Source organism: Aulonocara sp. 'chitande type north' Nkhata Bay, linkage group LG2 (assembly GCF_057382095.1).
Source record: "Aulonocara sp. 'chitande type north' Nkhata Bay isolate Kocher_YH1m ecotype deep benthic linkage group LG2, A_spYH_male_GT1.1, whole genome shotgun sequence".
NCBI lineage: Eukaryota > Metazoa > Chordata > Actinopteri > Cichliformes > Cichlidae > Aulonocara > Aulonocara sp. 'chitande type north' Nkhata Bay.
The window spans coordinates 18,964,495-18,976,805 of NC_141345.1; the positions used below are offsets into that span (position 1 = coordinate 18,964,495).

Consider the following 12,311-nt stretch of genomic DNA (forward strand, 5'->3'; position numbering starts at 1 on the left):
TTTTATTATCCCTCAGATTCTAATGAAGCAGAGAACAGACTAAAAAGTGCAGCCAGGGTCTTGGTGACGGGACACGTCTGAGGGGACTGGAATTGTGTGTGTGTGTGTGTGTGTGTGTGTGTGTGTGTGTGTGTGTGTGTGTGTGTGTGTGTGTGTGTGTGTGTGTGTGTGTGCGCACGTCAATACTGATGCGTAGGTCTGTGTCTGAATCTCACACATATTGGTGCAGACAACATTAATAGCGTTCCAAATGCAAGAGAGATTGAGTTTGCCGCAGGATGAATAAAAATATCACAATGGGCAAGGTCTCTATAATTACTTGGATTCAATTAAGGGCCTGTTGAGCAGGTGGCTTAATAAGCTTTCAGCCGCCTCTCTCCACTGTGCAGCCTAATGAGTGTCAGTCAGAGTCAGGAGAAGATAATGCTCTTGGCCTTAGGCCCTTCCATTACGCTCTCTTCCTCACCTTCTACCATCAGACCCCAGGCTACGTGTGTGACAGACACATCTGGCCCTTAGCAAACGCATCCACTGCACGACACATGCATTGTTACACATGTAATATGTGTTGTGTCAATTGGAACGTGGATAAAGTACCTACAGATTATTTTTCTTCAAGCTTTACCTGTGTAGTCTGGGTGCAGGTCTAGAGGCTTAACTACTGTGATGCATTTTGAAAATTACTTGTAAGTATCTTAAATTACCCCTCTTGGATATTTATGTCCAAAAAAGTAGAGCACAAGGTCGATGCAACTTTGTGTAACAAAACAGGCTTCCTTCTCTGTAGTGTTTTTTACACTTTGGTACATCACTTTGTCATTTTTATGAAATATTTGTATCTAATATGTTTTCCAAAATTTTACTAATAAACTACTAATAAAGATACGTGAAGAGATATTTTTACCTGCTTAATAAAAATATGTATTTCCTTAACAAATGTGCTTATATCATGCTATGCTATTAGATTGTTAATGCTGATGCATATGTAAATAGTGTTTGAATGTAGGAAAAAATCAAGGCAAAGCTACTTTAACTGCTTTTTAAAATTGTATCTTCCCAGTTTTTCCTGCGCAGAGGAACTCGAAGGTTTGTTCCAACAAAAGCCAAAGAAAAAAAGAAACAAAACTCCAGCACTGTGCTCAAATGATCTATTTTTAAACCAGTATTGTTGTTAGGGATTTAACTGACAAGCATAATCAAAATGTGGTCAGAAACAACAGGAAAATACTCATGTTTCTGTCAACTAAGGTACAAGACTCATTCACTTCAGTGAAAGCAGACTCATCATGTTTGTGTGAGGAGACGTTCCCCAAAGGCACATTCTGAGTCAGGAATATGATATTGTTGGTTGGTTTAACAATTCACTGTGGCATGTGGCATGTAATGTAATTTTGATCTGCAAGGAAGCTGCTAATTAAACGCATTAATAACTGCATTAACAGGACTGTGCAAAAGTCTCAAGCCACCCCTAATTTCTTTATATTTTGCTGGGATGGTGGGAAATAGGTGCATACATACAGAGATTGCTTAATTCATAATAAACTCTCTTAGGCAGCTTTCTTGTTATTTCTTTAAGCAGTCTTAAGGAATAGTTCTTCAGGCTTCTTGAAGGAAATTCAAAGCTCTTCTTTGGATGTTGGCTGCATTTTGTTCTCTACAAAGATGATCCCACACTGCTTCAATAATGAGTCTGAGCTCTGGGGAGGCCAATCCATGACTGATTGTGTTTTTCTATCCAGGTATGCTTTTGCTGCATTGGCAGTGTTTTTGGCGTCACACTGAAAAATAAAACTTTCCACTGTACCGCATGCTGTATCATGGCGACAGTACTTTTTCGACATTCACAATTCCATCAATTTTTAAATATCCCCAACACCACTGGCTAAAACACAGCCCCAAACCATGACAGAGCCTCCACCACATGACATCTGACCTCCTCCATACTGATGATTATTTAAACCAAAACTACTCTGGATTCATGACTCCATCAGACCTGTTGGCACTGATTCAGTCCAGTTCCTGTGTAATTCGGCATACTTCTCTCTCTGTTTCTCATCCTGAAGAAAGGCTTCTTGACAGCCACCCTTCTACTGAGACCATTTCTGATGAGGCTTTAGTGAACAGTAGTATTAACTGAAGTGCCAGATCTCTCAGGTCCTGTATTAGGTCTTTGCTGGATTTTTTCTATTTCTTTAGGATATCGATTTCACATACCGTTCATCTGCTACAGATGTTTTTTTTACACTATCATTTCTTTTATTCGTTTGTCCTCCAGTTGCCAAGTTTCCTCATTTTTAAGGGCACACTGCACACTATTGTATGCCAAACTTTTTTATTCTGTCAGTTTTCATAGAAAAATAAGGAAATGTGTTGTTTTTGCAACAGGCTGCCAGTAACAAAGTAGCTTAACAAACAAAACTGAACTGAAAATAAGTAAAAAAGCAGCCAATGTCCAAAGAAAAGCTTTAAAGGACCTTCACAAAGCATGGAGAACTATTCCTCTAGACGCCTTGAGCAATAGCAAACAAAAATTTAAAAATCAAAATATAATGACTTGATGGGTGGCTCAATACTTTTGTACAGTGCACCAGTATCAAATGGAAACAGTTGAATAAAGTTCTTGTTTGACCACCTTTTGACCAGCTTTGAGTTTATTTTATTGTTTATTTTACAATTGATGTCAGAGCCTGTGGCACATACTACTCAAATGTCAAAAGTTCCTGCTCTTGACAAAACGTGACATGTATACTGTAAACACTGGCTGTAGTTTGAAATTATGTTTCATTTCCTCCGATATTTCTGGATGAGATGTTTTGAATGCCGGCCGCCTAACAGACAGACATGCCGCTGCTGTTAGGCTTTCTCAACTTGAGGCGCTCAAGCAGGGGGTTCACTAAGTGATCCATACTCTCTCTGCGTGTGTGTCTGTGTGAACGCGGGCGTGTGCGCATGTGTTACATCCTGAGACTGTATCCCAGCGTGAGAAAATCAATGAGACCAGTGTAACAGGGACCAGTCCATAAGCATTTGCACACACGCGCACGCGCTCACCTCTGCGCCACACACATTCGCTCTGCTCGCACCCGCGCGCAACATCAACACACTTTCTTACTCTTGTGGACACATGCGGACTGCTCGGCCTCACTTCCCTCCACTCTCTCTGCACGCAGTCTAGAATATTGATGTGCTCTTTAAGAGCCCTTCTCTCTGTCTCTGTCACATTTCATCCATCTACACACAATTTTCCAACCACACCATCAGGCAGAGTGAAAACAATTCGGCACTAACTCAGGAGTTTATACAATCATCACATAGGCTCAGATGGCATTCCACAAGCTCCACATTTCATCATCTCCACATTATAATGAGGTAACGCGCCGCTCTACTGTATGTCACTTTGTATCATTTCATATCGTTAATACATCCGACGTTGCACATTGAGTGAAATATTACTCTCAAACTCTGATGTACTTCATTAAGGAAGGGATTCCACCGACAAAAAAATTCTGTTCTGGGCACATCTGCTTTCATGTACGCCAGAAGAGTTTCCATTAGTGTGTGTGTGTGTGTGTGTGTGTGTGTGTGTGTGTGTGTGTGTGTGTGTGTGAGATGGCCATCTCTAAATGCCCTTACCCTCGCTTGTTTGATATAAAAACAGAGAAGAGATAAGGGAAAGGCGGTGTGTTTGTGAGCACACATTCATGCATGCACATCAGCGCGAGGTTGGGTATCATGGGGCGAGTGGCAATTACTGTAATACTAATTAGAGAAGCTTTTATGTGTGGTCGGCTTAGAGGGGCTGCTGGTGATCTCTGGAAACTGCAGGAGAGATAGCGTGAAGAATATAAAACAGCACGCGCGGCTTGACGAGACGCTAGCCATACGCGCATGACACAACATGTCAATTAGCATCAAGCATGGTGGCGCGGGCCGCCTCATAAGGTGGATTAGAAGTCTTGCGGCTCCGGATTCTGATTTCGGAGTGGAGCCAACAAATCATCTTTATGGCATTGAAGTTGACAGAAAAACAACAACACTAAAAATACATGAACGACAATACAAGAAGATTACTACCTTCCAATCATTCCGCCAAGCTCGTTTCATCTCTCCCTACTGTGTCATCAGTTTATATCAAAACAAGCAGAAACTGATGACTATCCTCCAATCAGCCGCCTCAGCTATCTTCATGCTCCCACTGTTACTTGTGTTCCTTGTGTTTATAGCAGCGTGTTAGGCTAAGACAATTTATTCCGAATTAAAAAAACTGAACATTTTGCATCTTGTTGTTCTTTGAGTTTCTTTTTTTTTTGGTGGTTTGCAGACAAGTTGTGAAAGCTTCTTCTAAGATGTTTAAGGAATTTGCTACTTTAATGACAGCAATTCTTTTTTAGCTTCATCGTGTATCCGTCCCTTGCCCCCTTATCTCTCTCTATCCTTTCCATTCCTTCCCTCGCCATCGTTCGCGGTGTAATCTAGGGGATTGTGTGGTCTCTTGGTGTGAGAGGTGATGGGTGCAGCAGGATGAGCGTGATAATCTGCCACACTGGATTACAACCTAATCTCTAATCTCCCTGGCCCTCCTCTGCCTGGGGACCACCTCCACCGTGCCAATTTTATTAATCTGAGCCCCCTGCATCAACAGCTTAGCTTTGCCCATTTTGATTTCCCAGCTTTCACGGCGCATATAAAGCAATAAGAGCTGAAACAATAGATTGTTGTGACGCAACACTCAGAAGTGAATTCCACGACCCCTGCGTGCTCTATTGGAGGATTTAGATACTGATGAGAGCGTTAATCCTCCGAATGTGAGGATTCATCAAGAATAGTTGCTTCAGGGATGTCCCAGGTTGCCTAAATTGCAGCGAGTTGCAGTTTTGCCTCGCACGTTTTCTGTGTAAGCGCTGAACGTGGGCTCCGACAGCCTCCGATGTAATATCCATCAGAATCACACCAACCATGAAGGTTGCTCTGTCCTGTCTGACTTCATGACCTGAGTCGCTCACAATTAATGTCCCATATCGTGGGGTTAAACTGGTGTTAGTAATTCCTCTGGCTAGTTGGGAGAAGGCAGAGTGGAGAAAAGCAATTCCAGTCACGTAGCAGGAAAAAGAAAACGCGATTAACCAGTTTCCTAGCCTTTCTAAAAAATGAGTAATCAGAGTAAGGCTTATCTCTGGACTAATGTCTCTCTATTGTATTGGATCATTAGTTGTGGGAAGAGTGTTATTTACGAAGCCAGGGACTTAATGCACTAGAAGCTGATTGAAATTTGTAGACCTGTACCTGAAGATCCGAATATAAGTGCATGTGTTTGGTGTATGTGTTTGGTGCATCTTCAGTTTTCACTCTTCAGCAACTCTTTGTACTCGTTTTAGCCTCTGCAGCAACACAACATGACAGGCTTAATCTTTGGCTTATGTGTATGGTGTTTGTAAAAGTGTGATTAAAACATTACATGTCATTGTTCAATATGTTTAGTTTGCAGAAGTTAATGGATCCTAATTGAAGTCTCAGCTGTGGTTCACAGCATCATCGAAGAGAAACAACTAGAATCCTCTTAAGCTATGGTGCACAATTTGCCGTGGTCCAAAAGTAACCGGGACACTAAGTGGGCAGATGTGTCTCATTTTTTTGATCAATAATTCATGCCTAAAAGAGCTGCCATGTGGCTGAAAGTTGACTGAAAGTTGCCATTTATGCAGAGGTGATAATATGAGGAGTAGAGTGGAGCCATGCAAATGAAGGACATAATACCAGGACTCGCACAAAAGCACAAATCTATCAGAGCACTATCACAGGTACCATCAAAACCAACAGCTGGCCTCCTTCCAGAAAACCAGGTGCACCCAGCAAAAGTAAAAAAATGGCAAACAGCATGAAGAAGTCTGCATGAAGAAGAAAAACTCATTTATGTCTCTGCAGCCCGTCAAGAGCGCTCTCCAGGATTTAGGCAAAGATTCAACAGTTATCCAAAGACAACTTCATGTCCATAATTTTTTAACACATTCCTCTCCTGTCTCAAAATTTGGCATGTACATTACTCATAATCCATTTGATGAGTCGGGTGTGTTACACATGTAAAGGCTTGTAGCCTTGAGCTGACAACCTAAAGCAAAGATGAGGAGCTCTCTGCAAAAGTCTGCAGAACTTCGAAGCTACAACGCAGACAGTTTTTAAAAACATTGTCAAAATGAAAAGTCCCAGCTGACTAACATCGCATAAGTCTGGTTAAAGACTGACATGAAGGTAAGTCCAGAGCAACTCTGAAGGGGTGGTTTTCCATAGAAACCTGAAATATGAAGGCCCCGAAAATAATTCCGATTTGTCAAAATACGCTCTTATTGGGCATGCTTAATGAAATAGTCAAAAATGCTTTCCTTGCCTTTTTGCTTGCAAAAATGTCGATAGAAAGAAAAAGAAAACAGCCAGGCACAGATAAAGAAAAATGAAGTGAAGCACTCGAAGTCATCACTTATGTTTTTAGTCAATACATTTAATACAAATTTTTCAAGCTGCTGTATTACATTTGTTTTGTTGTTACTAACGGGCAGATCCTGTCAGTGGCTGAGTGCAGAACATCTGTTATTACAGTGTACACTGTGTGCGTGTCAGCTCACCTCTGTCACCACTGTGTGTGTTTTCAGGGTTGAGTGTGTCCAGCAGGTGGACGGAGCTCGTCGGTCTGGTTTTGCTGCGGTCCTCTTGTTGATGGTCTGCTGAGCTCAGGCCATTCTCATACAGCTGGCTCTCACCGTGACGCAGATGCCAGGTCAAACCTAACAGGTGGACCGCTACACACACACACACACACGCAGATTGGCAGCCAAGGGTAAAGAAAAGAAAACAGACAGAGGAGATCATTATTCAAAACATGCAAGAGGGGTGTGTCTGAATCCTTTTTTTAATGCCCATCTTAGAGCACTCACTCTCTTTATGTGCTTATTAGCGTCCGGCAAAGCAAAGGACAATTAGAAAACACGCAGAGAAGACAAACTGTCACGCACACATGCGTGCATGCCTGCGCACATGGCACATGTGCACACCAACACAGAACGTGGCAGTGGTGGGCAATTAAGGCAGATCTTGTGAGTCTGAGCCCAGGGCTAGTATTAAAGCGCTAACACAGGCTTTTATGCATGACTAATGATGCTTTGAAAGCTGCTGCCGATTCACAATCCATATGGGCCTTTTAAACAACAAAGGGTATGAGAGAGAATACTGGATTCCCCCCTCCCACTCATAAAATTGTTTACTAGGACGGGAAACCAACATGCTGTTAAATAAAAACAACTAACACACGCCCATTAAGGTAATGAATTAGTTTTTTGCGAGTGTTGTCAGTAAAGTGTTGAGTAAAACATTCAGCTGTGTTCTGACCAATCACGAGGTTCCATTCATTCAGGCTTATACTTGAGCAGTGTTTTAATTTTTTTTTTTTATTTCTTTAAAAGAATCTAAAAAGGTAATGTGCCTTTGCTGATAGGAAGAACAAAGCAAATGAAATAAATCATTGCAGTTTTTTTTCTCCCCTCCTCTGACACATTTGGAACATCAAACAAAAGCAAAGACTTAAATCAAAAAGTTACTATGTGCTGGTGGCAGTCAGAGGATGGCTGCTGCATGCAGATCAAGGTAGGGAACTTCTAAGGACTTCAAACATCTTCACTGTCTGTCCTCTGTCTGCTGATTGCCGACACCCAGAAAAAGCACTTGAGACAAGCTTGATAACGCTCGCGTAAAATGGCTGCTTAGAAAAACAAATCCACAATTATACAGCGCAACCAACACAATCACACAGGTACGGTGCAGACTCACACTTTTCTCATCTGTGCATACATGCATGCATGCACACGCCTCCACAGTCGCCCACACTCCACCCCCTCCTGATGAAGGATACCTAATTAAAACTCCAAATAGTTCAAAGCCATTTGCTGCTACTTTCCTTTGAGGAAGCACAGAGGAGAGGGGTGCGAGGCGGGGAAATAAAACTGTTTTCTCTGAAAAATACCAGCAAATCTATGATGAGCTCTGAGAGTTGAAGCCAACAGGGTCCCATGCCTCACTCTGGCATCTACGGGGATCAGCAAATCATACATTTCTACTTTTGACTAGCACTAGCCACTATTGGTTTAGCTATCTACTCATGCACAATATGAGCTCTTCAAAGCAGAACACTGACGATTACCAGGGCCATGAGGGAGACGTCATGCATCATTTAGCTCAAACTAATTGAACTGTCAGTCTGTGACGAGACCAGACATGGACACGCACAAGCTCCTCACGTCAGTGTGAGTACGAGTCAGTCATTTTTAAACATCTCTTGTTTTCTTTTTCTTTTTTAAAAAAAGGCGACGTGGGGGATTTTTCGCATAAACACCTTGCTGTGAAAGTACCTGTGATGATTCGTTTTGATGCTGGAAAAAAGGATGTCAAACAGTAACCCAAATGATCTTCCTTGTACATTTAATTTCATGGATTTAGCTTCCAGCAAAATCCTTTCGGTTGTCTGGTACTGCCCGTACTGCATCCTTAGCAGACAGGTGGGAGGAGAACGGAAGCAGGTAGAAAGAAACTCATGAAAAAAGCACACACACAGTGAAGGTGGTCAAAATCACACGTATTTGACACTGACAGAATTAGCAAGAGCGCCGCTGAAATTTCCTTTCGACCACGGCAATTATCTTTCTCTTAAAATACACCACTGCCGTGTATATACCCCCCGACGCTAATGCTAGGTTGGCCATGAAAGAACTTTCTGCAGCCATTAACAAACACCAGAATAAACACCCCGAGGCTGCTTTTATTGTTGCTGGCGACTTCAACCACACCAACTTAAAGACAGTCCTCCCCAGATTCCACCAACATGTCTCCTGCCACACCAGAGGAGACAAGACTTTAGACCATGTGTATTCCAACCTGGCTGGAGCCTACAAAGCCACACCCCTCCCCCACATTGGACAATCGGACCATCTCTCCCTGTTCCTCACACCTCGGTATTCACCACTCATCCAACATGTGAAACCTGCTGTGAGGACAATTAAAGTGTGGCCAGAGGGGACAGATGCAGTGCTCCAGGACAGATTTAAAAACACAGACTGGAATATGTTCACCCACACAGACCTGGACCAGTACGCCTCATCTGTACTGGATTACATCTCCAAAACCACAGACAGTGTCACCACCCAGAAACGGATCACCATGTACCCCAACCAGAAGCCTTGGATGAACCGGGATGTTCGTCTCCTCCTGAAGGCCCGCAACACTGCCTTTAGGTCAGGAGATGCACACGCCTACAGTACAGCCAGGGCTAATCTAAAGAAGGGCATCAAAAAAGCCAAACACCATTACAAAAAGAAGGTAGAAGAACACTTCTCCAACTCCAACCCCCGACGCATGTGGCAAGGACTCCAGACCATCACAGACTACAGGACCACCAAACCCTCCCCCGCATCCTCTGATGTCTCCTTCCTCAACGAGCTCAACAACTTTTATGCTCGTTTTGAGCGAGGGAACCCCACAACCACAACCAAAGCAGACGTGACGCCAGACCACCAACCTATGACTCTCTCCCCCACCGATGTAGGAGCGGTGCTGAGCAGGATCAATGTCCACAAGGCTGCAGGCCCTGATGGCCAGAGCGTGTTCTGGGGAGCTTGCAGGAGTGCTCACAGACATATTCAATCTGTCCTTGGCCCACGCTGTGGTACCGGCCTGCTTCAAATCCACCTCCATCGTCCCGATACCCAAAAACTCCAACCCATCTTGCCTCAATGATTACCGCCCAGTAGCACTCACCCCCATCATCACTAAGTGCTTAGAGCGACTGGTCCTAGCACACTTCAAATCCTGTCTCCCCCCCACCCTGGACCCCCACCAATTCGCATACCGCCGGAACAGGAGCACAGAGGATGCAGTCTCCATCGCAATGCACTCTGTCCTCTCACACCTGGACAACAACAACACCTACGCCAGAATGCTGTTTATAGACTTCAGTTCAGCATTCAATACAATCCACCCCTCACAACTCATCAGGAAACTGACAGACCTGGGTATCAGTTCCCTCATCTGCAAATGGTTACTGGACTTCCTGACCAACCGCCCCCAACATGTCCGGCTGGATAACCGCTGCTCATCTACCATCACAATGAACACCGGTGTACCACAAGGCTGTGTGATGAGCCCTTTCCTCTACTCCCTCTTCACCCACGACTGCAGACCTGCTGATGGTTCCAACACCATCATTAAGTTTGCAGATGACACCACGGTGATTGGCCTCATCAGTGACAACGATGAGGCCGCCTACAGGGAGGAGGTGGATCGTCTGGCTGAGTGGTGCGACAGAAACAACCTGCTGCTTAACACCGAGAAGACCAAGGAGCTCATCGTGGACTACAGGAGGAATGCTGACCCACATCCACCCATCCACATTAAGGGGACGGCTGTGGAGCGTGTGAGCAGCTTCAAGTTCCTGGGAGTCCACATCTCCGAGGATCTCACCTGGACGACCAACTGCTCCAAGCTGGTCAAGAAGGCTCACCAGCGCCTCTTCTTCTTGAGGACTCTGAGGAAGAACCACCTGTCCTCAGACATCCTGGTGAACTTCTATCGCTGCACCATCGAGAGCATCCTGACCAACTGTATAACAGTCTGGTACGGGAACTGCTCTGCCTCGGACCGGAAGGCGTTGCAGAGGGTCGTGAAAACTGCCCAGCGCATCGCCGGAGCACCACTTCCTGCCATAAAAGACATCTACAGGAAGCGGTGTCTGAAAAGGGCTGGGAAAATCATCAAAGACCCCAGTCACCCATCACATGGACTCTTCACCCTCCTGCCCTCTGGGAGGCGCCACAGGAGCCTCCGGACTAAGACCACAAGGTACCGGAACAGCTTCTTCCCCACAGTTGTCAGACTCCTGAACTCTGCCTCCTGACATCTGACCCACGTTAAACTCATGGACTGAACATACACACACCCACAATGGACAACTGTACCCTCAAACACAATAATAACATGGACTGAACCACCACTCACAACCACTAGCACTTTATATAGCCTCTGTAGAAACTATCTACACCCTCACTTATCTTAACTGCACTACTGTATAGCTCTGTGTAAATAATCATTCTGTACATTCGATAATCTTTAATCCTACAACTGTTTACAACTTGCATAGTTCCCATTTCTGTATAGCTGTATATCCCAGATTCTGTAAAGTTATTTATTTCATATTCTGTATAGTTTTTCATATTTATATCCTGTTCATATCCTGTACATAGCTTGTACTCACTACAGCCTGTACATACTTATAGTTATAGAATATTCACAACATACTTCATACCGTGTACATTATAACATACCATAATAGACCCATTTCTGTAATATACTCACATATCTATATTATTGCTAATATATATTGTAATATATCTATATCACTAAAGCACTTCTGGATGGATGCAAACTGCATTTCGTTGCCCTGTACCTGTGCATGTGCAATGACAATAAAGTTGAATTCTATTCTATTCTAATTCTATTATTCTATAAAATATCATACCACACCTAAAAATGTAGGTTTGTATTCCTCGTCACAGTTTGTATGGCATTATATTTGGCAGTGGAGTGGAGTGGAACAACCTATCATAGTTTCATAAATTAGTCTGTAAGAGTGCTCAGTGAGGGATGACAAGTTATTCCCAAACTGATACATTTGGCATTTCCACCATTAAGTCTCTCAGACTCCATTCTCTCCTCGCTTCCTCTCATCTGAATTGCTTTTCTTGCTCTCCATGTTTGTCTGGTGTCCCCCACACCTCTGCTGGCCAAGTATTACCCACTACAGTTATGACTCTGCAGCGACAGTCCTCACCGGCTCTCCTACCTTCTCCTCGTCACCACTCCATCTCTCCTCAAAACACCCTCAGACCCCACTTCTCCTGCTCCTCCTCATCAGCCCTCCCCCCATTCTCTGTCTCTCTCTCTCTTACTTTATGGCTGTTGACCTTTTGCTTGAACACTTAGCATCTAGAGTTGCACAGCATGCATGCACACGCAAACACACCGGAGCAAGAAGGGAACAAGGACCTCTGAGTGTGATGAGGAGATGATGGAAGAGTGAGCGTTTGAGCATATGCTCTTGTACTTTTGAGGATCTAATGTCCAAACAGTAATATTAATACCAGTGAGGACATATTTGTTGGTTTGTCATTTAAGTAAATGAATTCCGGGCATTTAAAACTGAGCACTCATAGAGCCCATAATGTGGACAGGAATGGGAGTTTAATATATGTCTATCTATTAGGCATGTAGAGGTTACA

At 43.8% G+C, this 12,311-nt stretch overlaps 1 protein-coding gene across 2 annotated transcripts in view; it reads right to left on the minus strand.

Moving 5' to 3' along the window:
* The window catches only part of tenm1 (teneurin transmembrane protein 1), a 204,444-nt gene that overhangs the window by 97,273 nt on the left and 94,860 nt on the right, over positions 1 to 12,311 (minus strand). For both annotated transcript variants that reach the window (XM_086307559.1, XM_086307566.1), the window contains exon 6: positions 6,618 to 6,791. In XM_086307559.1, coding sequence (XP_086163685.1) covers positions 6,618 to 6,791 — 174 coding nt within the window. The remainder of the gene's footprint in view (positions 1 to 6,617; positions 6,792 to 12,311) is intronic.